This window comes from Osmia lignaria, chromosome 7, assembly GCF_051020975.1.
Source record: "Osmia lignaria lignaria isolate PbOS001 chromosome 7, iyOsmLign1, whole genome shotgun sequence".
NCBI lineage: Eukaryota > Metazoa > Arthropoda > Insecta > Hymenoptera > Megachilidae > Osmia > Osmia lignaria.
The window spans coordinates 1,782,347-1,809,133 of NC_135038.1; the positions used below are offsets into that span (position 1 = coordinate 1,782,347).

A 26,787-nucleotide genomic window follows, 5' to 3' on the forward strand; every position below is an offset into this window, starting at 1 on the left:
TACTTGTGGCACTGTTGCCTTCCTAGATCGTGTTGCGTGCACGCTAGCTGAGAATTAAACCTTTCAAGTTCGTAACAGACCACGCAAGTGGCTTCACCAGGCCCAATGAAAAAACTGCTGTAATACTCAGGTCACGTGCCGTGTTTACCCCCTTAAGGGTAGAAATTTTTCTGATTAAAATGATACCAAATACTTTGAATGGGGCGCTGTGAAAAATCCAGGCGGGCGTCAGTCAAAACTTAGCGAAGAGGGACGATCTCAACATTCAGAATGAGAGAAGGACAGCATGACTGTAGTGCGTCTCATTCAGCGTTCGGGCGTTGTTGCCTTTTTCGCTTGCTTTCGCTAACACAGTCGAGTGACGTAACCTAGCTAACGCCTGATTTTGGCTACGATTCCAAATCGACAGGCTTCTTAGTTAGACGCTACCTTATAACTACTAGCGGAACTGAATTTGTCACGTGACTTGCTCTGTATTATCCACAAAATGGCGGAACTGGTCTGTGGGAATGCTTTTACGGGATTACACTTTTCGTCCTTATTTCGCAACAAATGAAGACAAAATAGATCTTAATTTGCAGGTAAGGGTTGTGGCTAGACCGCTGCACTCATGATTTTAATCACAGCACTCTTTTAATGGCCTAAAAATGCTTCGATTCCGCGACTGCATTTTGTCGATTTTTTCCTCCACTTTGGACGCTTCTATTATTAAACATCAACATAATCCCACTAAAAAATGAGTGCAGCGGTGTGCATTGGATCTTCCTCTTTCGAATAAGCCCTCACCCAGTCCTAAATGTTCTCATATAAGGACGAAAAGTGTAGTCCCGTAAACCCATGTTTAGGCCCATTTTTGCCGGTAAAGTCAACGCGCTACTATTACCCGTGTCTACCCCCTTAATTTGGCAACCGATCGAAGCGACCTGTAAAAAATACGACGCTTGTTTAACGACGCTTAGAAGAGACGCACCACGAATAAAGAGTACAAAGTATTACCGTTGATCCGAGTGAAATTATTTTAGTTCCTAAGTTGTTATTGAATATAACAAATTAATACAGAAGTTGGTACGTATTGAATTATAATTAATTATTGCATAAATATTTCTGTTGGATGTGATGTTTAATATTGTGATATTTCATGATTTTGTTTTTATACATTTCTAATTTCCATATACTTTTGTGCTGCCGTTTCCAATGTTTTGCTTTCTTCTGCAGCATGCTTCCTGCATTAACAAAAGTCATAACTCTGGTGATTTGATTTTTTGATTTTGTACAGTATACAGGAGCAGTACAAAAAGTAAGTATGCTTGCTAATGTTTGAATTGCTTTTTTATAACATAAAACTTTTGTCTAATTTCTCTGCTTTAAAATAAAAAAATGGCTTTTGGCTTTACATGCACTTGTTTTTTAAATTGGTGGATTGATAAATTTGCAACTCGTATTTTTGGATTCCATATAGAAATGTCTAATATTTTTTCAGTGCCAAAAGTAAAACAGTCTTTTGCTTGGCGATTTTTTATAAAGAATGTAGATGGTGGAATCTGTAAAATTTGCCACCGTGAAGTTGAATGTGGCGGTAAAGGTGGTGGTACAACGAATTTAAAAAACCACTTGAAGAGAAATCACTTCCATAATAAGAATGTAAAAGCTGCCTTATTTGAAAGTGAAGGTGATAAGCAGATATGGATTCTTCCTTATATGGAAGAAGCAGATAATCCTGTAAATTAATATTTTTGCTGATATGATTTGCTGATTCTTGATTATTTTTAGATTGTTGCAAGTAATACTAATGTGATGTAGAATTTTGTGTCTACGCCATCTACATCTAAAACTTTACCATTATCACAGACAATCATGGATTTATCCGATGTTGAATTAACAACTCCTTTGCCATCTCATTCCACCCACACAGATTCTCAACCGAAAATCGATAATGTTTTGAAGCAAGTGAAATCATTTCAAGGTAATGTAAATTACATATCATAAATAATTATATAAGTTTTTTTTTTGAAATAAAAACTTTTATTAAACGTATACAAAAACCTATATATTTTTAGAAAGAGGAACAAGGGCAGGGAACGAATGCAATTCTGTACATTCTTGCCGCTGACAACATGCCTCTCAAAACTGTTGAAAATGAAGGTTTTCGGAATTTAATGAAGACAATTGTCCCATTATATACAATACCTGGAAGAAAAAGTGTGACAGAAAAAATGGAGGAAAAATATGAATACTTATCCTTGAGCATAAAGGAGCGATTAAAAACAGTTCATCATTTTTCGGTTACTACCGATATTTGGACCGACATTTTAAATACTGTCAGTTATTTAGGAGCTACTGTCCATTATATTCATGAGAAGGAGATGAAATCTACCGTAATTGGTTTATCGAAATTAACCGAAAGACATGCGTCTGACAGTATAGGCACTTGGATTAGAACGGTACTAAACGAGTGGAATATTGATGAGAATAAGGTTATAGTGTTTGTCACAGATAATGGTGCAAATGTAAAAAAAGCAGTGAAGGATTGTTTTGGAGCAAGTAAACATATTTCGTGTTTTGCTCATACCATTAATTTGGTAGCACACGACTCTCTGAATTTTCCAGAGGCAATGGAATTATCCTTAAAAATAAAAAAAATTGTAATTATTTTTAAACACTCAGTTATAGCTGCTGATGAGCTAAGAAAAGTTAGTGACTTAAAGCTAATACAGGCAATAGATACTCGTTGAAATTCGACATTTGAGATGTTACAACGGTTCGTTAAAACGTCGAAAGAAATTGGTACAATTTTATTAAATAAGCCTGACTCGCCGCCGATGCTGACAGCAGTGGAAATTCAATTGGCGAATGAAATCATTTAAATATTACAGCCGTTGGAAAAGGTTACGAAAGAATTATGTGCGGAACGTTACGTTACGGCAAGCAAAGTTATTCCACTTATTAACTGCTTGAAAAAAAAGATGCAAAGCTTAAAACATAACATAAAAACGTCTACAGCAGCTACTGATTCCTTGATGTCTAGGTTTAGCCAAATTGAAAATAATTCTGTAAGGGCGACTTCGACCACTCTCGACCCACGGTTCAGAAAGATCCATTTTAACCAAGCAATTAGTTATTCTAATACAGTTAATCGCATTGCCAGGTGGGTGAGAGAAGTAGACCATGAAACATCAGATGTACTTGATGAATCTCGTGTAGAAGAGGCTGAAGAACCAGATGATGATGATTTGTGGTCATTCCATGATATATAATTTAATGAAAACATCAAATATTAGGACAGAACAATCCAGGGATGAGATACCAACGGATTTAAAACATTATTTGAATCAACCGCTGTTGGATCGCAAAGCAGATCCAATAAATTATTGGTTTCAGTACGAAACAATTTACCCAAATTTAAGTACAATAGCAAAAAAATATTTAGCGATTGGGACAACATCTGTGCCAGCAGAACGTGTATTTTCCAAAGCTGGGAATATTTTAAGTGAGCATAGAAATAGATTAACTCCGGAACATTTACAGCAATTACTGTTCTTAAACTCGCTTTCCATGAAAGAATGGCAGTTACATGATTAATAAAATGTTTAAAATAAACAGCAAAATATTTCTTTTCTTCAATACAATGTTCCTACACTGCACTTTACAGTTCCATTCATCTTCCTTTTATTACATCTCTTGTTTTCTGTATTTATCGTTTAATTCAGTAAATCTTTGAAAAATAATAGAAATCTCATTGTATCTTGTACCATATCATCACCAGTTATTAGTTATTGCACGTCATATATTTCTGCCCACCATTTATATAATCGCAAAGTAAGAAGCAAGCTGTAGAGAGGAATCACACACGTTATTAAAAATCCCTAGACCTAGTGAGCTGCGCGAGTTAAGTATGGTCTCTCGCTGAACGCGGTATATATGGTGATTCTTATAAATTCTCTTTTATTTTATATCGACTTTCTGATTTCAAATTTTTAGAAGAATCGATTTTTCTGATCCATAAAAACACATTCACTCCTAAAAAAAGTATAAGAATAGTGATTAAAATATAAACAATGTGGAGCGCCTGCTTTTGGTGTAAGAGTACGAAATATAAAAAAATAAAAGATCGATTCTTTACAATAATCGATGCCGCATAGAAGACTCGTATGGGATAGTCTGTTTACAAAAATGAAAATAAAAACGAAAACAAAACAAGTCAATTTTTTTCAAATCGATTCTTTTTAGATCGATTCTTGCAGAATCGATTCTTTGGTTTCGATTTTTTAAAGGAATCGATTCTCTCATTCCGATTCAGAATCGATTCAAGAATCGATTCTTTCCGGTGAATCGAACATCCCTAGACTGTATCTTCCCCTGCTGACCTGACGTTCAGTCGTCGGTGCTAGGCGGATTGCAGATTTCAGACGCTGTTTACTCGAATATTCAAACATTAATTACTGAAAAACAAAGCCGCAAACGCTATTTCGTTATTCTTGATTTTCGTCTTATTTTGATCCCTAGAATCACCCCTTAAAATTTTGCCCACCTATTGTCGAACACCCTGTATATATGTACATATGCGTATAATGATATATTCTACTTTATCTTTCTTACATACCAGACGCTGTCTTCGGTGGTTCGATGATTTCTCGCTCGCTCTTGACTATCACACTTAAAACAAACACACACATGGTGTCGAACTCACTAATTGTCGCAGATTGATATAACGCTAGATGCGCGGCGCGTAGCTTCGACTCGACCTTAGAAGCAGATAAGGGTCGTGGTGGTCCTGCACGGGACGCGGATGCACTCCTGGAGCCGGTACAATTATGGGTCTGGCTGATCGGACCTCGGCGATATACTCGTGGTTTCTGTCGGCCGAGCACGGCTACTTCTTATGTTCTTCCAGGGTGGAGATGAGCTGATGGGCGCGGTGTCATTGAGCGTTACGTACGTGAATCCTAAAAGGCGCAAAACTGAACTTGAACTGAACTCGCGAGTCGCGCTGCACTGATCTTTTGTACCTCCGAAGATGGGCGTTGGACGAGCCTGTTGCTAGCGAGCAAAAATGCTAGCGAGGGGTTTTCGCTGTCCAGTTCCGAGAATTCGGTAGCTACTCGACTGGTGGGAACGCTGACGATCGCGGTTTCTTGAGCGAGTTTTTCGCGGAAAAGTGGAAGATGAAACTGAATATACAGGGTGTCTCAGCCGATTTTGACATCTTGATTTTCTCGGTATTGTGGCACGTAGTGAAAAATGTTTCATAGGGAACTTAAATGGTATCAAGCGGGGCATATTTTTGTGTTATTAGTTTTTTCGTACGTAGACCCGTCAAGGATACATGAAGGTTAACTTTGTTTTTTTAAATGGAATGGAGTACTTTTTTATGCTTCCAACGATGCAGCTAGACATTCTTTATAAAAAAGTACTCACCTATGTATGTCGAAAAGCTGGTAGTTTAGGAGATATTTTAATTTAAATAATTCTAAAATTCGTACTGACATTAGCGTTTATTTACAAGTATGGTTCAACATAACGACCATTTGCATCACAGCATTTTTGAAATCGATGAAGTAAGGACTGGCCTACGTTATATAATGTAACGGCTGATATTTTGCCACATTCGTCGATAATACGCTTCATATCAGTCACTGTAGTTGAATCTTTCGCGTAAACTTTATCCTTTAAATAACCAGTCCTTAATTCATCGATTTAAAAAATATTGTGATGCAAATGGTCGTTATGTTGAACCATATCTGTAAATAAACGCTAATGTCAGTACGAATTTTAGGATTATTTAAATTGAAATATCTCCTAAATTACCAGCTTTTCGACATACATAGGTCAGTACTTTTTTATAAAGAATGTCTAGTTGCATCGTTTGATGCATAAAAAAGTACTCCATTCCATTTAAAAAAACAAAGTTGACCTTCATATATCCTTGACGCGTCCACGTACGAAAAAACTAATAACACCAGAACATGCCCCACTCGATACCATTTAAGTTCCCTATGAAACAGGTTTGGTAATTATGCACAAAAAGACCCCAGTCGCCGATCACCTTGACCTTGACCTTGGCATATGTTGTTAAGGTCATGACCCTGAGTAACCTTGACCTTGAGAAACGTGGCGGTCGCGATCCGTTCAAAAGTTACGAAGCATTAAAGTTTTCGCTTTTTTTCGGTGTTTATCTGCATGCAGTGTCGTTGATTAGACCAACTTCTGTCGGGAAGTAAGTTGAATAGAAAGTTATTATATTTTAAAACGTTGAAAATATTTTGTCCTTCTTAGGAAAAATCGTAAAGTTCGTGCTTTATAATTATATAATTACCAATTACATAAACAGATTACGGCGGCCGAAACCTAAGGAGTATAACGGGTGAACTAAAAAATCTAACTTAACTGATTTCAATGATTTTGAATTTTGACTTGCGTGGCCGGCCGCCGAACGGCCGTACGTGGACGCGTCAAGGATATATGAAGGTCAACTTTGTTTTTTTAAATGGAATGGAGTATTATTCTAACCTGACCGAACCTAATTCACTGTTTAACAAGTTCACTAATTTAATGTTGTATTAGATTAGATTAGGTTAGACAAAATTAATATTCCGATCGCCGTAAGGTGGTTGGCCACACATGCCAAAATTCAAAAAATGACTGCCGCTTGTCGTTTACTACTATTATAAACAACAACACTATGACCGGCAAGCAATATGTGCATGTGAGAAGTTACCAAAAGGCACCCGCGCCTTTCCCACCAGCCATCGATGGACATCTGGATTGCCCTTCACAATGGTTTCTTCCACCAGTGTCGGTACTATGGCCAAGCGACGGTGATATGTTTAGGAAAAGGTTGCTTAAAACGCGAAAAAAAGCGAAAATTTTAATGCTTCGTAACTTTTGAACGGATCGCGACCGTCACTTTTTTCAGGGCCAACGTTACTCAGGGTCATGACCTTGACAACATATGTCAAGGTTAAGGACATCGACGACTGGGGTCTTTTTGTACATAATTACCATAGTTTTCACTACGTGCCACAATACCGAGGAAATCAAGATGTCAAAATCGGCTGAGACACCCAGTACTGTAGAAAGATCAGATCGATACTCGAAGTATTTACGAAGTTATAGCGCATAAGAGATAGCGCACCGCACATAGCACGCGGCAGCCTCTACGACCGTCCCTCTGCTATTGTTTACGCAGTACCTTTATACTTGCGCCTATTGCATAAATCACCCAGAACAGCTGAAAATGACGACTATGATGAAACTGAAGGTATACTGTACGGACCAGGCATAGATGATTTGTAAGTGTTAATTTTTCATGAAAAATTTGTTACTAAGACTTTAAACGCGTTTTTCCCAAAATCAATTATTTTTCGTCGGCCCGGGTGATTAAAAAGAACTATCCAACCGAACAGGCTGAAATTTTTACACATTATTCTACACGTAAGTAGTTCTAGCCAGTACCAGAACTAGACATTTTTATCAAAAATGTCTTATTTTTTTCTTCGAGTTTTGACAAAAGAAACGTGATTTTTCGAGATTTTTTTTCACAAGTTCGCCAATTTTTTTTTCTTTTTTCGATAAAATCGTTTGAATCTAGTACCGGCCAGAATGACAAGCCTACAGAAAAATAATCAATCCGAACCTTTTGTTTTAGACAACTACAAGTGCTGCAATAACCCGGGCCAGCCACCTATCTTTTTTTTAGGGGTCCACTTTGACTGTAAAAAACAAGACGAAAACAATATTAAATTGATTTAAGAAAATTTTTTTGTATCATTTGAGATGCCAATTGAAACACATAAAATGATTGAAATGATTGTATTTCATTTTACTATCAAAAAAATTCCTGAAATAAGCTTAAAATTTTGGCCCGGACATAGGAATACGCCCTTAACTATAGAGGGTGGTCCACATATCTTGAGACAGGTCAGTATCTTCTAAACAACACATTTTTGGACAAAACAAAAGTTGCCATGTATCAGAGGGCACATTAAATGGTCGGAATGGATTTTGTCAATGGACCGCCTTCATATGAAGGTCAACTTTATTTTTTTAAATGGAACACCCCATTTTTTATTATACTATCATATTCCTTAAGAAAAAATATGTAACTTTTGTCCGAAAGATTTTTTCGTGGGTTGTCAGCTTCCCGAGATAAACCATTAAATATTTAAGAGGATGTGATGGGTAAAAACAAGTATAAGGATCATTGTATTAAATTTATAATCGCTTTATAATTTTCAACAAACATTTTACCGATTTTATGACAGAATTTGCTATTAAGGACGAAGCGAAAATTAAAGATCCTAAATGCATTGTATAAAAACGAAAAATTACTCTATTGCCAGCTATACCTGTGTAGCGTGCCCGTCGCGGTAGATAGGGATATTTAGGATTAGGAACAGGTGTAACAACCCGTGGAGCGCGGAAGCGCTTCGCTCTCAAGGCGCGGATGTGCAAATTAATAAAACTATTAATGATTCAATTTACTGGTCTTTAATATTTTGAAGTTCAATTCTAAACAGATCTTATGCCTTAAGAATTTACTGAGCGAGAACGATCAAGCGACAAAATCATTCTGCACGTTCTACGTTTGGCAGAGGAGATCTTCGCGCGTTGTCGGTCGATGCCCCTTCCTTGGTGGATCCTGGATCCTCCCTCAGGATCATCCCTCGTCTAATGGTGGAGGAGTCCACTCTGTCCTGTGTGGGCCCCTTCTCCTGGCCATGGTCCACCCTCAGGCGCGTGGAAGTGGAGGCGCTCTGCCAAGACGCTAGAACGTTGCAGCGCACATGTGCTACGAGAAAGCGTGGGACCCAGAGAAATTAGGAAACGACAAGACCTTGTACTTGCCAAAGCAACTCTTGAGGAAATTTACGACCCTCTTAGAGTGCATGAAAAGACAGGATATCGAAAAAGACTTCGTAGCTTTTAAGGACCGTTCATGACTTGGTCGAAAACAACGAATTGGCTATGGTTTATCATAAATTAGTCTTTTAAGAACTTTCGAAGTGAAACTATTCCATTCTCTGGATTTCCGGCCTTCTCTCAGCTCGATCTCCCACGTCGAGGGGGTTACAATTTAATCTTTGTCTACTTATATAAGGGTACGCATAGACGATGTTCGAATTTCGCTCTTAATTTATGACCATCGATATAAAGGTTCTCGAAGAACATTCAAGACATATCGATACAATAGACTATCGATAAATATTCCCATGGCAGTGTCGCCACACCACTCTAGACATATTCACGTGATAACGTTTCATGTTACACCTATAAAACGTCTTAGGTCAGAAACAGCTCTTATCGCAGTCGTTATTTTGTCTTTTTAAATATGCTCTCTTAGAATTTACCCTTCCTATATGCTGGCATTGTGATTGAAATTCAAGAATTGTCCTATAGCATGAAACTCGAGCGATACGCGAGACTGCCGCGCCAAGATCACTGCAGAGGGGTACCGGGCGACTCAACGTTTAATGCATTATGGTATATGGAAACTTTGACGGCTTTTTTCTAGGAGAAGGGTTGATTTCCGGCACATGGTTCCTTTCAGACTTTTTATCCCCTCGATGAGCACTATACGATAAGCCAATAAAAAAGTTTGACCTTGAAATTAGGGGTGAAGGTCAATTTTGCGGTCGCTTTCTTTGACAGATCTCCACCGATCCAGAGGTGCAGAATCACCCCATATAGGTCGTGACATTTAATTTTTTTACACCCTGTACATCAGGAGTGCTGCCAATTTCGGATACAATCGATACAATTACAAATGTTTTCAGCCGGACCTATAACGTTCCGCTTTTTCTCTTACGACTTATTAATTACCAAGTTTGCCATACCGCAATCAAATCGTTATTGGCAGCATCGTTTGTTCGGGTATTTTTAATTTTGCGCCGCCTCCGAAAACTTTGAAATGTATTTGATATCCTATTTAACGATTAAGTAGATATTATTAATAGCTATGGAATATTGATAGAAATGAAATAGAAATTATTTTACGCTTTTTAGTGCATTTCGAAGTCGGATTTGTTTTTTGTTAAAAATTATTTTATTTCACACTTTTTAGTGGAACCAGTAGTATTTATAGGATAGTGTAAGGTGATTTTGGGTTTCTGTCGCTTAGGTAATAACCATAAACCGAAAAAAGTTGACCGAATTTAAATGGTTAATAAACAACAAATTTCATAAATTTTTGGGAGTGGGATCATCGCGGATATACAGGGTGTCACGCGACTACCTCGACAGCCGAAGAGGGATGATTGCTAAGGTGATTCTAAACAATTTTTTCCTTTGCCAAAATGTTGGTTCGTTTTCGAGTTATTAACAAAAACCACCGACCAATCCAAGCGCGTACAGCGCGCGGGCTCAGGGACTGCAATGTCGGCTACGAATACCGGGCCTGACGTAGGTCGCGAACGAACGGCTCGGCACCCCGTTGGCATAGCACAATAAAAGAACTGAACTGGTAGAACATTTTTAGTCGTTGTTTAGAATGCACACCGAACCTAATCTCTTGTCCCCTGTCATAATGTAAAAAAGGAAATTCTAAGCATTCTAACCAACAAATAAATAATAAAAATTGACATCATACTATGGATTAGTTATCCGGAGAAATATTCGTAGTCTTGAAGATATAAAGAGAGATATAATGGCCTCTTATTATCACTTATGCTCCACCAATGAAAAACCGAGACACGAGTACTGTCCACCGGGAAACGATATCTGTTGCAACTTGGAGCTCTTTGAGCACCCTGCACCATTGCACCCAGATGTGCAGAAATATATCCTACCCATCTACGAAGATTTATCTCGAGAAGATATACTCCAAAGATGCTTGGGCGGCCACACGCAGAATACTAACGAGAGTTTTAACTCAACCATTTGGCGCTTCATACCAAAGCACCTGCATTCTGGACTGAAAATCATCGAAATTGCACCATATTTGGCAGCCGGCTTGTTCAATGAAGGGTATGCTTCAATTTTACAAACTATGAGCACTTTGGAGATCATAATTGGGAAGCAATCAAAAACGTACGCCGACAAAATCGACGATCATCGAGTGATTCGACAGGAACGGCGCAGCTCTCTAATGACCAAAGAGGCTCGAAAAGCACGAAAAGAAGAAATTAAAACTACATTTTCAAAATCGGTGTAAGCGATAACTCAAAAACTATTTGATTGATCTTGTTGAAATTTTGCACACGTATTTATAACAATATTACCTTATACTTGAACCGAAAGATATGAAATAAATTGAAAATAAAAGTACTTTTTTCGTGCAAAATGTAGCAAAAATTTCGTGTAAAATTCAAAGCTTTTATTTAAAAGCGTGCCATTTCTTCAATTTTCCATATTTTGCACTTTCTTTTGATTCACCGACACCCTATGAATGTTAATTATCGAAATACTTTTTACTGGTTTGTTTCAGATCAATACAGCCAAAGCTAGAGCTTACACCGTTTCACAAGACACGTTACAACATTTCCGAAAGACCATGCCATAGTTCTGCCATTTTGGAATAATTTCAAAAAAATAAAATACATTGTAATAAAGAAAAATTATAATAAATGATGTACCCAAAGTTTTAAAAATAAAAAACAAATCTTTCCCTTTCAAAAAAACTAGTGGAATGTCCCGTGCTATGCACGAGGAATTAAACAGTTAAAATATAAATCAGTTAAAATATAAATTTGACTTTGCCCACCATCCACCCCAGCTCCAATTCCATGATATTAAACCAAATAAAACTTTTAATTAAAAACCTCGTTGTAAACTACATTGTGTTGTAAAAATGCATCAATTTGATTTGTTCGAAAATTTGTTGCGCAGGATCCGCTATTATCTTATGGAAACGTTGACCCTTGCGCAGTTCTAAATCGTAAGAGATAGACATGCGCAGTAAATTTTTACAGAGTAATCAAAGAAAAAGTAGTCGAAGCAGCCACAATGATGACGTAATTAGTTTTTATGTATCCCTTAAAAAGTGTCTCTTAGTAAGGGTTTTACTGTACTATCATTGTAAGAGTACACATATAATATTTTTTTGCCTTGTTTTCGAGCATACGTACAACGTCTCAGCGTAATTCACGGACATGTTTCTGCGTTATAATATGATGCATAAAAATCAGCTCATTTTCACCTGCCTAAAGGTATTTCCCCCCTTAAGAGACATGATGTTAAGAGGATTTGGAAAAGGACAATAATAGCGAGGTGGAATGGGAAACGGAATTTTTCGAAGAGGATAAAGAGGCTAGGGAGTTTCTAGAGAGGCGGCGAAAAAAGCAGACGCGACCGCCACAATAGAAGAAGATAAAAAAATTGAAGGGTTGGCAGACACGAAGAACCAGTCCAATCAGAAGGCGGCAGAGGTTAGCAGCGCTGAAGGAAGTGTGCAAGGCGTGGTACAAAGATCGGATACAACGCAGCTGGAAAATAGTGGTTTGGAAGTGTGGACGATCGTGGATTCAAAGAAAAATAGACAAAGGGAAAGAGGAGCGGAAGAAGATATAGACGTCGAAGGTAAAAGAAGAGATAGAAAGGAGAATAAAGGAAATGAATTGGAAAGTAATGCTTGTAGTTCTAATACAGAGATGCACGTGGCGGAAACAAACGATACGCCATTAGCGGAATGCACAAATGACAAACGGACAAAAGACAAAGGAACCTTGAGAAGTAAGGAAAACAAGAAGGAAAAACGAGAAGTTGGAAAAGAATATAGACAAAGAAGGAGACAAAGAGGTGAGAAGACGGTACTTTACACTGAAGAGCTTAAGAGTGGGGAATACAGTCACAATTTTACTAAAAAAGACCTCGAACAGTAAAATAAAAAGACACAATGTTATTAGAATATATAAGTGTATGGGAAAGGAGGAAAAATATGTTCGAGGGTTTAAGATAGTTGGTTTTAATACGGCGGAGCTGACCTTTGGTAACATGGACGCGGCGAACCGCATTCTGGAAAGATCAGAAGAGGAAGCAGCCCAGTTTGAGGCATACCTACCAGAAAGGAAAAAGGTGAGAAGAGGAGTTATTACGGAATGGAAGGAGTCTTTGGAAGAATTGGAGAAATCAATTTTACTTTGGAAAGGCTTAAAAGGAAGGTGATAAAGGATGGGAAAGTGGAATGGATGGAAGGTAACGCAATATTGGCGACCAGCTCCCAACGAAATTGCTGATAGGATATGGGCATGTTTGGCTCAACGTCCTACCCTACATTGAAGCTGTAAAACAGTGTTACAAGTGATTTGCCTTTGGGCACATACAGGCCCAATGCCAAAATAAATTTAAGAAGTATCTGATATGTCTGGAGCCCTCGCATGGGCGATCTAATAAAAAGGCAGTGTGTGCTAACTGTGGAGGGGCATACACAAGCCTGACGAAGACCTGCTGGAAATTCCAGAAGGAAAAAGTAATCAAGAAAGTAATGACGTACAAAAACGTGGCGTATGCCACAGCAGGTGATATTGTCTTGAATGAGTTGGGCATAAAAGGACTGGGTGAATACGAGGGAAGAGGTCCGGAAAGCAGGGACTTCCCTGCACTAAGGATTAAAAAGAAGGAGTTTTGGGAGAAAAAGGAGATACCGATAGAGGAGGAGCTGGAAGGAAGAAGGAAATCAATGCAGGATATGGAACACAGAGATAAGGAGAGACAAAGGTGGAACAAAGTGGAGGTAAAGATGAGGAGGGAGATTAATCAGCCGCGAGGGAGAGAGAGGCTTAGACAGACTACCAACTACGAATTAAAAATCCCTAAGAAAACAAGACGAAAAATAAATAGACAAAAGGTATTGGCCCTTGCGAGGGAAACAGTCAAGCAAAAGAATCGTAAAGAATTGGAAGAACCCAGGAATGAACCTGGGCCATCATGGTGGAGGAGAGAAGAGAAGAGAGAAGCGGAAAAAGAAAGAAGAGAGGAAGAAAGAAGACGAAAAAGGCTAGAAGAGTTGAAGAAGGGAGCCTTTGGAGTCCTCTTCTGTAGGAAGGACCAAGAAGAAGGGGAATCGGACGAAGAAGGAGAACGAGAGGGGAAAAGGGACGAAATGAAAGAAAGAAAGAATGAATGGCGTTATGGAAATTTTGTGTTCAGCCAAAAGGATTGCGGATACCTTTATGTTCAAGCGACTTTTTCCGTCAGGGCTATTTGTTCTTCTGTTTGGTAATGTATCGTTTGTGCTGTTAGATTATATGTTTAAGTTTAAGGCTAAATGTGAAAGAAAAGAAAGGTTTGGAACGTTCTAAGGTGTAGGATATGGTATAAATATATGGAAACAAATGATCATAATGACAAAAGAATTGCAAGGATTGGAATAATTTGCATAAAATTAATGCCGGGCGCAAAACCCATCAATGTTAGACCGTATCGACTACCTCAGATACATAAAGAGGAGGTAGATCGGCAGGTACGAGAAATGCTGAAGCAAGAAATAGTAGAATGCTCCACTGTTGGTAATCCCAAAAAAATCTGGAGAATCAGGTAGCACCAAATATCGAGTAGTTGTGGACTTCCGAAAATTAAATGATATAACAACAGAAGATTCGTTCCCACTAGCTAACATAACCGACTTACTAGACCAATTGGGGGGAGCGAAGTATTTTACAACATTAGATCTAAAATCGGGATTTCATCAAATCGCAATGGACGCGGCGGATCGAGAAAAACCGGCATTTTCGACTCCCCACGGACACTTCGAATTTAAACGAATGCCGTTCGGGCTAAAAGGTGCCCCTCCGACCTTTCAAAGGGCTATGGAATCCTTGCTAGGTGGATTACGTGGCCTCAAATGTTTCATCTACATATATGATGTAGTTATCCATGGACGATCGCTAAAGGAACATCAAGAAAGATTAGCTGAAATATTTGCGAGATTAAGAGAAAGCTGGCTAAAATTGCAGCCCGACAAATGCCAATTTCTACGCAAAGAGACATTGTACCTAGGGCACGTAATTACAGAAGAGGGCATTAAACCGGACCCCTCTAAATTAGAAGCGGTAAAAAATTTCCCGATACCAAAGAAGGTTAAAGATCTCCAATGTTTTCTAAGACTAGCAAGTTTACTACCGTAAGTTTATAGAACATTTTTCAAAAATCGCGAAGCCTCTAACACAGCTATTAAAAAAGGACGTAGAATTCATATGGTCAGATCAAGAATAAGAAGCTTTCGACATATTAAAGGAAAAAAAAAAAAGATCACGATGGTAAAGATTTACCGATAGCTTACACGAGCAGGGTATTGAACAAGGCCGAAATAAATTACAGCACCACGTAAAAAGAATTGTTAGCAATTGTTTGGACGACTCAGCGTTTTCGTCCTTAGCTATATGGAACTAAATTTACGATAGCAACCGACCACAAACCTCTCACATGGCTTTTTAGCGTAAAAGATCCGGAATCTAGATTAATCAGATGGCGTTTAAAGCTAGAAGAATACAATTACTAAATTAAATATAAAGAAGGTAAAAGGAATCAAAACGCTAATGCTTTAAGTAGAATGTTCGTAGTCAAGCACGGCCGAGGCCGACCAAGAAAGCACCTGGTAGATCTCGCTCCGATGGTACCTAATACGGACAGAACAGACGGAACGCTACAAGACAAGGTAGCGAAACGCGGCCGAGTTAAGGTAAGGAAAATGCTGATAGCAAATGACCAAACAGCAACCTGTACTCCAGACAACGCGTAACAAGGCGATATAGAGGACAATAAATTAGAAGAAAGCGAAATTCGGGACGAGTTTGACGCTGACTCGACAGACTCAAAGAATGACACACTTACAGAGGACGAAAAAGGACAAATACTGTACGAGTATCACAACACGCCTTTGGGTGGACACCTAGGAGTAAAACGAACTTTAAAACGCATTCTATTAAAATACTCCTGGCCAGGTATAAAACGAGACGTAGAAAATTATATTGCCAAATGCATTAAATGTCAAAGGAATAAATTACACAAAACAACAAAGGCCCCCATGGTCATAACAGATACACCATCCACTCCTTTTCAAAAATGTGCATTAGATATTGTAGGACCAAGAAGGCAACTCATTACCAACATCTTTAATAGACCAATTTCAAATTAAAAACGCCAACATTAAACTCTTTAACGAATCCATCTCGAACATAAATTATAACGAACAGACGTTACTAAAAGCTACCAAAACACTTGGACGATTACTAGAAACACAAAAACATGACGAACACACACAATCCATAATTGACGAAACGGCAATAATCATTGAAAATATTGTATAATAAGAAATTTAGCGGAAGATGTCAAAAATCTATTACAATTCACACAGGATATCAAAAAGGGAATTCTCAACCCAACAGTCATATCTCCAACACAACTTAGTAATTGTTTAAATAAGGCTTTACCACATATACCAAAGGGTTTAAGCTTTCCACTATCGCTCTCGACCGAAAATATAAATTTACTATATCAAATAATTAACTTAGCGGCTTACTCATCTCCACATTCCGTAACAACAATAATCGAAATTCTGTTACTAAATCAAAAGTATTATAAATTACATAAAGTACACTCCGTACCAACGAAAATTAATGGCTCAATCTATGCGTTTTAACATTAATAACAATAAACACTAAAAATCAAAATTATATGCGAATTAACAGCGAAGATCTAGATAAATCTAAAACACTAAACCGCAATTACTTATGTAAATCACACCATCCGACATTCAAAATAGCATCTCATAGTCCTTGTAAAATTCAAATTTCTGCGAAAATAACCAAACAACCTGACAATTGTAATATCAAAATTATGTATATTAATCAAACGATGCTTATCGAATTGCAACAAACCCATCCAATTAATAATTGTCTGTGATCAACACTCTGCTCAAAATGTACAGTTACAAGACTCTGATACTTAGCAAATAAAAGAAAAATGTACAATATTGACTACAGAATTCACAATCGAAACCGGAAAAGTCTATGAATCAAAAACAATTTTAAATTACTTACCATCATATAACCTAACTATACCGAATTTATCCGAAACGGTAGATGCGACTCAACTAAAATGGATCAAAAATTACAAATTGCGTAAAATAATCAAACATTCAGAAGAGTTAAATACGATCAGTAAAAGCCTATTAGATTTAAAGTCCGACTTAACCCAAACACATATGATTCCCGTAGAATATCATTACAGTTTAATTTCTTCAATATCAATCAGCGGAATAATAATAATCAATGTAATCGTAATAATTTGTTACAAATATATTCATCGATTCAAATGTAATAATAGAAATCAAGAACAAAATGTGCCACAAATTGAAATGGAAGAGATAAACACCAATACAACGGAAAGGTTATTACAAATAGACCCGCCAATCATTGTTTTACCCAAACCGAAAAGGCTTAATCGAAAACGAATAATATAAATAATCTTCGCCATTATATTGTTACATGATTATATCATTGTATTATCGCATTACTATTTCATTATCTTACTATTTTATTATACACATCTATACTAATATATAAAGCTGTAAGCATTTTCTTTGTTCGGGGTAATCTCCAAATCTACTGCTTCGATTTTGATCCGATTTTTTTTTAAATGTTCCTTATAACCTTGCGAAGGACATAGGCTCAGTTTTATTACGCTGTTGCATCGGGAAACGTATAAAATATTGTTTATTTCGTTTGTGTAAATCGTAGCGCAGAACAGTTCAGCAGAACTGCTAATCCCCACCGCTGCTGTGTTTACATAGTAGTGGGAATACCTTCGTACCTCTGCGGTGGGGATGGATGGCGACGCTGTCGGTGCTGCTTCCCGCATTCAGCATTCATACACTCACAGACAAAATACCACCCGGGCAGCGCCGGGTAACACAGCTAGTATTATTATACTTCTATATCACTATATTATTATATTATCGTACTATCACATTGTTATATACTTTATTGTATCACTCTATTATATTCCATTGTTCTATTACGTTATATTATGCAATTTTTTAAAAAATAAGGTCGAGATCGCAAGCGCTCTCTCTCCAAGGGGGGAGAGATGCTGTGCCCAGCATTACGCCTAGGGTTGCGAATACATACTAGGAATGCTGCACGCAGTATTATATGTACATACTTGAAATTATACCGCGTGATCGTCCGAGCGAACGTCTTCTCGCGGACCAAGAAATGCGAATTCAGCGTTAGCGCAACGTGTGACGGATGTCCAAATATGGTCATCCCCACTAGTAAGCCTTGGTAAAACCAAGGTGATAAAAAAAAAACAAAATACATACACATCGAATTGAGTATCCTCCTCCTTTTCGAAGTCGGATAAAAAGGGTAAGAGACGCCCAGAAGATAGAGTTCGCAAAAGAAGTCAATAGAGTTTTTAGCCATAAGTATCAGAACAATAAATAAGAATAGGTTTATGGTATATTCTCGTCACACCCGACGTACGGTGAATTCGAAATTCTTTAACCGCTCCAAAACCCAAGCATCCCATATAATCTTGTGCGCCGAGGACACAACACTTTAAGATAAATAAACATTTGTATTCACTGTAACATTGCTATTGCAGTGCGCACAAATAGAAAACGTAATATTCCGCACTACTTCGTAACGCTTTGACGACGTTACTGGTCTTCCTTTCCAACTTCAAATGGAACTGCTAGCTTTAGCGTCTGCGAAGTCTCTTTTGCTCTTTGTCTTTTTCTACAATCGGAAATAGGTCATGGTTCCGAGAGGTAACCGAGAGTAAGCGAGAGAGGCTTCTGTCGACTCTTTGAATATAGTCGGACGTAGAAAAGGGTAAAAAGCGAAAAAGAACCTCGCAAACGCTCAACCTAACAGTCTCATTTGAAGTTGGAAAGGACAACCAGTAACGTCGTGAAAACGTTACGTCGTAGTGCGGAATATTACATGTATTTCATTTGTGCCCAGTGCAATAGCAACGTGACAGTGAATACAAATGTTTATTTACTTGAAAGAATTGGACCCTTTCGGACCATGTAGTGAAATTCTATGAAAAATGATAATGACCGTGCGGTTGAATGAGTTCAATGATCTCGTCTGGAGATCAGCTGTTCTTCGTAACGTGTTCCTTTCTGGAATGTTCAAAATCGGCACAATGACCCAGTGACAGCAAACCGTTTTCATTGCAACTTGGTCATTTACGGACGAATGGGTAAGTTTTATTTACATTATTTTTGAATGTTTTCCAATTTAACGCGTTTATTAGTTATTCCATTTCAATCCTTTTTTTATTATGTGGAAACTTTTTTTATTTCCAAATCGTGTATTTGTTTTTCCATATTTTTTTCAAATATAATTACAAAGTATTTTTTTTTTATTTTTTTTTCATTTCTATCGTACAACTAATAAAAGTGTTGGATCAATTCGATTTATTCATTCTACATGAACAACGATTCATTACTTTATTCATTGTTCATGAGCAATCAATAATTCGATACTATTATTCGAAAAGGAGGGGGAAAACAGCTTGGACATTGACTAGAGGTGTGGACCGATTACATAAGCCCTGGAAAGGGCTATAAGGGGGGTGGGAGGGACTCCAATCCCACGAGCCGCGAGCAAACTAGAGGTAGGAATAGTAAGCAATTGGTAAAGAGGCGGAAGGTAAAAAGACAGGTTTGGTGGTATGAGGAATGTAGTAGGGGAAAAGAGGATAGAAGACGAACGGTTAGGGCGTTTATAGGAAGACCAAACCATGAAAATTGGAAGGCTGTGACGCAAGCGAATAAGGAAATGAAAAATCTGGTGACGAAAAAAGGGAAAAAGGCGTGGGAAGAATTTGCGGAGTCGGTGGATTATCATACTAGCATGAAGGGGACCTGGCAGAAAGTAAAGCAACTTAAAAATGGACTTTCTAGGAAGGACGTGTCGGATACCAGGGGAAAAAAACAATTACAGGAAAGGGAAATGGAAAAATTCTTGGAGGCAAGCGTAGGGGAAGTGGAGGAGGAAATGGTGCCGATATGTAGGGAAGTTGAAAGAGGGGAAGGCGCGCAGGGTAGGAACGAGGAAGGAGATGCTGACGCACTCTTTGTCCTAAGGGAACTGGAAAGAGCGCTGGCCGGCACGAAGGCATCGTCGGCCCCGGGAGAGGGTGGTATTACATATGGTTTTCTCAAAGGAATGTATAAAGGGATGAAATTACTCCTTTCGGACTTATACAACGCAATTTGGGAAAAGGGAAAAGTACCCGTAAGATGAAAGGAGGTAGTGGTAAAATTTCTGAACAAACCGGGTAAGAAGGGAATAAGACCGATCTCGATGATTGACTGTCTGGGACAGCTATTGGAAAAATTGATAAAGGAGAGGCTGCAAGAATGGGTAGAGAGAGAAAAAGTGGTAGATAAGTGTAGGTCAACAATGGATAATATTATAAGGTTAACAACAGATATTAAAGCGGCTTTCGGTAAAGGGAAGGAGGTATTCGCGGTCTTTTTGGCCGTGAAGTCTGCGTACGATAGGGTCAACCATGCAATTTTGGAATGGATCCTGGGGGGAAAGGATGCTATAGAAAAGTTATGAGTTATATTTCGGATTGGTTAAATGGAAGAGAGGCCAAATATACATATATGTAGTTACGCGCCGGAGCGAAGGGTAAGAGTTTCGAGTGTGGGAAGAGGCGTGGGAAGATTCAGTTTGAATGTCGAGAGGATGGAAATAGTAGAGGGAGAGGAAGTAAAATCTTTGGGAATCGTATTGGACCCAGTGCTAAGATATACGAAACAGGTAGGGGAGGTTTGTAGAAAGGCTAGGAAAAGATTAGACCTACTAAGATTCATTGCCAGAATCGAGAAGGGTGTAAACCCAGGAACCATGCTGGTCCTTTTTAAAGGCCTAGTTAGGTCGGTCTTGGAGTAGGGTATTTTTGCCTACTTTTGGGATGTCACGTAAGCAGATCGTTTTATCAAACATGCCTCTTTTTAAATAAACCTTTAGCATCTGGAAAGGAAAACTCTCAGGCAAATAGGCCGTTTGCTCTTGAAATAAACAGAAGGCCCAGCGATAACAGAACCAAATGTTTTGGGAAAGCAATGGGTCCACCGTGACCACACAACAGCTGCAACCACTCTACACCGTCACCGAAACAGATGGGCCCAGCCCTATCGTTTAAATAGTAACCAGATCACCCCTTTTCTAACTAGTATATAAACACGTTCGTACCAACGATCGGGGGCAGTACCAAAGTTCATCTAGTGTTGAGCACGACGTGTACGATCGTGAGCTGGTTGCTATTTAGTATTGTGTTTCTATTTGGCATTCTAATCAACCACACACAACACCCCCGCATTGCCAGTGCGTCAAAACCGAGCACCAGCGGAAATAGGTAATATATGTATACATTACGCGCCTATATTCGCGACAAAAACAACTGTAATAGCCTGAGATTGTAAAATATATATATTACTGTGTCAAACCCACATTAGCATTCTTCTTCAAACCCAGTGAAACTAGTGACAGTACCCAGAACAATACAACCTAACCGCTCGGGTTGTATTGACTATAAATAATATACGTTACGCGGCCTCTCATCCGAAAGCCTCCGCTAGCCACACACGCTGCCTAGCCCTCGGCCACGTAACAGGGAAAACAACAAAGGGATGGAGAAGATTTTGAAACTCCATAACACAGCGATAAGGGTAACAATGGACTATACGATTACAAATCCGATTAACGTGATACTGATTTTCCTCGAAGTCACATTTGTGCAAAGCCGTTAAAAGCTTGCCTTTTACTACATATTCTAACATTTTGGCGATGCAGGAAATGACCGAGAGTGGTCTAAAGGCCTTTTCAGTGGAGGTACTATCCGGGTTCCTCTTTGGGATCAGAACTAACCTACCGGTCTTCCATTTTACCGGCCAATATCCTGTTTTGAAGCAGGTGTTAAAAATACCTTCAAAATATCTGGACGCACACAAACCCATTTTTCTAACCGCCTCGGTAGGGACCCGATCTGGTCCGGCCGCTTTTTTTGGTTTCAAAAGTTTTGCCGCATCAATCACCTCTGCTTCTGTAACAGATTCCTCTTCCATTTGCTCAGTCGCCTCCGGGGTTACGCCATCCATAGGGTCGTCATCTGCTTCCATTGGGTCATTTCCATCTTCTTGATAGTGGTCTGCCGGTTCTATTGGTGCCTTCGTTATGAACAGCTTATCTACAACCTTTTTAATATTATCTGCGTCTAGCTTCTCCGGTGGAGTCTTTCCCTTAAGTGCCTGGATCACCACAATATACGGCTTCCCCCATATGTCTTTATCTACTGTGTCTAACAGTTCTCCCCAGCTCTTTCTTTTGGCCGTACGAATGGCCGAGCATATATCTTTTTTGGCATTTTTATAGGCGCTCAAAGCCTCCCTTAAAGCATCCGGGTCACCCCTTCGTTTGCAGCGGGTGAACTTTCGGCGAGTTTTGTGTGCGAGTGCACGTTTTTGTGCAATCTCGTCGTTCCACCAATTTACAGGAGTTTTCATTTTTGATAGGTGTATGGGGTTGTCAGTACACTTATCCACCATTGTTTCTAGGTCGTCGAGGAATAGATCCACGTCCTCGCGTGTATGTACCCTTGGTAGATTCTCAAAGTTCTCGTTTGAGTATTTTTCCAGGAACATGTCCTCCAATTTCTTACCATTTACTTTCCCAAGTACTAGATCGAAGGGTGACTCATTCACATCCCTTGCATCCTTATTTATCTTGAAGATATGTTTTAGATACCGATGATCTGAGGCCGAGAAATTATCCATAACCTCGCTAACCACCATTAGTTCTTGGGTAGACCTATTACAAATAATGATATCGATTTTGGAGCCTGCACCCCTATCACAGGTATTACCGCCTTTTGTTAATATAGGAAAAAGGTCGAGATTTACACAAAATTGTTGCACCATCTTGCCTCTTTCACACAGCCTGTCTAATCCCCAGCTAGGGGATTTAGCATTTAAGTCTCCGGCAATAATTATCTTTTTTCCCCTCAGGGGCGCCATACACATATGTAATGCAGTTAGAAAGTCCTCAAAGTCCTTTATTGAACAGTTTGGTGACACATAACAACTACTGATATAAAAATCACCCACCCTGACGGTAATGAAAACTTTCCCACTGACTACATGCATGATACACCTGTTCTTTTTCAGACCTCGGGGGGTTACCCAAATAGCCGCTCTCTTTGTCGTGACTGCGAACCAATAGTCCGGTACCACATAGGGTTCACTAATTATCACCACCTCCGCTTCGATTTCTTCCACCGTAACTTTTAATAAGATATTAATTTTGCGCTTTGAGTCTTAAGACCTCTTTATATTTTCGGCACTTAACCGAGGCCGCTACATGCCTCAGGTCTGCTTCAGGGAGGTTGTCCGCAAGGCAAAGTCTGCATCTAGGCTCAGCTGTACACTTACGCATCTGGTGGTCCGGATTACCACAAAATCGTGGCATCGATAGCATCGAAGGAGTCGGGGGACCTCCTTCACAAAGGCAACCGTCCATCCAATTTTTATTTTGGCCTTCCTAACTAATCTGGCCATTTTCACAGCGGGGCCCTCCATAATGGCCACCTTGTTTAATCTAGGGTTTGCTCTTAGAACTTTTAACTGTACATCCGTGACGTCTCCTAATTCTCGTTTAACCGCCTCTAATACCTCCTCTCTGTCTGCTGAGGGGTCAATGCCCTTTAGTTCGACGTCCATTCTCTGTTGCAGACGTGCTACCTTAATGTCAGGGCCAAGCTTACCGTCGATGATTTTCCTAAAGCCGTCCAGATCAGCATCCGGTGCAAACTCTATTAACAGGTTGCCAGCCCGGGTCTGCTTCACTGATTTCACTCCCTCTGGAGCAGAGCCAGCGACCATCTTGACTTTTTTCAGTACTTCCGCGAAAGAGACTTCCTTCCCAAATCTCACTGCGATTGCCTGTGGCCTTATGGGTCTCTTACTTGGTGTTTTTCGCTTCTCTAGCTTGTTAGCATTATTTTTATTCAAAGCCGCCTGAAAATAGTTTTCATTAGTTCCGATCCGCTGCTTTTCTACACCATTCTTTCTTTTTCTAGGCTGTAACGTTTCCCATTCTGAGTCCGTCATGGTGTCGGATCTGGGAGTACCCATCACTATACTCTCGCTATCAGGCTTTTCTCTTCGCGGGGCCCCATAAATGGTTTGCCTTCGAGATTTTTTCTCCGCATTCTGTGTGGGGGGAGTGATCTCCTTCCTTTTGTTCCTCACAGTCGATAAGGGCGGAAATTGCTCTTCTATCGCCTCTACCGTTTGAGTAGCAGCACATTTGTAATTTTGTCTCCTATTTTTTGCAGGTCCATCATCATCTGGTGCCATTTCAGGGATCGGCGTACCAGTGCAGGTAAGTGGCTGCATTTCTCTTTCTCTATTTCTTTTTGTTTTCCCGTACTCCGTATGAAAACATCGCATCTGATCTATTGACTCTGCAAATCTTTCTAGGTAGCTACCCATTGTTATGTAGGTGTCACGCATTTTAGGCGCAACATATCTACTTCTTTGCATGAAGCTCTTTATGGTAGAATTATGGTCAATAATTGTCTCGATCATTTTGGACATCGCCTCAAGGCAGAAGTCCATCTTTTCCTCAATGGTTACATCAGCTGTGCCTTCGTTAGCCTTGCTGTTTTTAGTCCACGAATCTTTTCTCGTACTTGGTATATCCTCCACCTCTTCTTCATCCCCAGTAAGATCGACAGAGTTCATCCTTTCTTTTCCTGGGTCCACAGTCTCTGCTTTTTCCGGAGGAGTCCGGATTAACTTTGGCTTCTTCACAAAGATTTCAACTTCTCTGAGTAACCCAGGCCAGCTGTCGCTAGTGTCGCCGTGATGAGTGTTAACGTGATGAGCGTGAAGGCGGGGATAATGGATTTTAAAACACGAGTGAAAATGCTGCTGGAAAGATTTGTTACAAAACATAGAGTGAGAAGAGAAGGAGTAGTGTCGGAGGCCTTAGCCAGAACCTTGGTGGTTAGGGATGAGGATATAGCGGAGCGTAAATAGTAATGTAAATATCGAGTGAATGGTACGACTGGTGAGAATGTATAATCGATGGCTGAGCGGTTGATGAAAAGAAAGCATGAACTGTGTGTGGTATGCCTGGAAGAAAAGTGTGAAATGAGCAGAGAGAAGCGAACCGCTGAGCGGAATAATCGAGAGATTGTTTGTGCAATAAAGATAGTACCAAAGCAAAGGTTGAATTATTATCCACGGACCAAGACATAACAACTGGTGACCCCGTATCGTAGTGGAAATTGAGCCTGGGTCAAGTAAAATGGGAAACGAATCGACCGGTAACGAATACGAAATCAACAAGGTCAGTACCAGGTCAGTCTCGCCATTTTGGACAGACAAATCAGAGATATGGTTTTATCAAGTACAAGCCCAATTCCAAATCTGTCAGAAGACTATTATCTGGAAGCTCAACTAGAACCAAGGTTCATAGAAAACTTATGGGACATTATCAAAGATAACGGAAATAACAAATATACGTTGGCAAAACAAAGGCTGTTAAGTACATTTAAAGAAAGCGAAAATAAACGCATTAAAAGGCTAATTACAGGAATGGAATTGGGAGATCTAAAGCCGACGCAGTTGCTTTGCAAAGAGGAAAACACTACAGGGCACAGATGATGTATCAGAAAAAGTTCTGAGAACCCTGTGGCTCGAGAAAATGCCAAACAACGTGAGAAACGTGCTTGTAGTCAGCAACGAGACACTAGAAAAAGTGGCGGAAATGGCGAACAAGATGGTGGAAATGACAGCCAATACGGAAATTGCTAATATCGGTAAGGATGTACCGTGGAGCGATATTATGAAGACCACAATCAAGAAGCAGGAGTTTCGATCGGAATCGAGCTAGGAGCAAGAGTAGACCAAGGAAAGCTTTTGATCCTAACGGAAAATTCTGCTACTACCATTTTAGATTCGGGAAAAGATGCAACCCCGAAAAAATGTAAACAGCCGTGCAGCTGGAACAATCGGGAAAACCCCAGCTTACAGTAGATAACGCGACAAGGTCTGTTGCATTTCCAGAAGAGGATTGCCGCAAATGTCGACTGTTCGTGAAGGACAGAAAAACAGGGATGCGATTGCTAGTGGACAGCGTAGCGGATATCTCGCTAATTCCTGCAAATTCCAAGGCAAAGACTCCGTGTGACTATAAATTATACGCAACAAACGGAACGGAAATTCCAACATATGGTATAAAAATCCTCATTGTGGACTTGTGAGACGCTCATTTCGATGGCTGTTTGTGGTAGCCAAAATTAGTAAAGGGATACTGAATGCCGATATTTTGAACCAGTTCCAGTTATTAGTGAGCCAATTGATTGACGACACTACGCAATTGTCTATAAAAAGCGAAATAATGTAAATAGACGGGAACAATAAAATTAGTACAATAAAACACTCGTCTAAATTTTCAGATCCTCTTTGCTTATACCCAGAGATAGTAACATACAGCGTACAACCCACTGCATCAACACGCGTAAAAGGAACGATAAAACCCCCGGTAAGATTCCGAGACGGAGTATAGCGCAATAACGAGTACAAAAACTGTAAATAGAAGTAATATAATTTATTCCGAGTTCCTATATTTTTATACATAGTTGTCGTTACTATTTATAAGTGTAGAGTCACGCGGAAAAGACTGTGAAACGTAATATGAAACAAATAAATGTAAACGACAAGGAAAATCTTGTTAAACTGTAACGTAACTTGTATAGTAACTGACAATGAGTTACTGAAAGCGGAGTGATGTAGCGGAGCATAAATAATAATGTAAATAT

At 39.3% G+C, this 26,787-nt stretch overlaps 2 protein-coding genes and 1 long non-coding RNA gene across 3 annotated transcripts; all 3 read left to right on the forward strand.

Moving 5' to 3' along the window:
- Window positions 1-310: 310 nt before the first annotated feature.
- On the forward strand, window positions 311-2,367 carry LOC143305415 (uncharacterized). Its single transcript, XR_013062329.1, has 4 exons — window positions 311-1,065; window positions 1,481-1,669; window positions 1,771-1,963; window positions 2,058-2,367. It is a non-coding gene; the product is annotated as an uncharacterized LOC143305415 (long non-coding RNA).
- Window positions 2,368-2,728: 361 nt separating this feature from the next.
- Window positions 2,729-3,579, forward strand: LOC143305446 (E3 SUMO-protein ligase ZBED1-like). The gene is given in 2 exon segments (XM_076689114.1): window positions 2,729-3,219; window positions 3,221-3,579. Coding segments are annotated over 2 exon segments (831 nt in total). The 5' UTR covers window positions 2,729-2,747.
- Window positions 3,580-10,570: 6,991 nt separating this feature from the next.
- Window positions 10,571-11,149, forward strand: LOC117609681 (uncharacterized; the record flags this gene model as incomplete). The annotated part of the gene is made up of 1 exon (XM_034336294.2): window positions 10,571-11,149. A coding segment is annotated over one exon (579 nt), but the record flags the coding sequence as incomplete, so codon positions are not given.
- Between the last annotated feature and the right edge of the window lie 15,638 nt (window positions 11,150-26,787).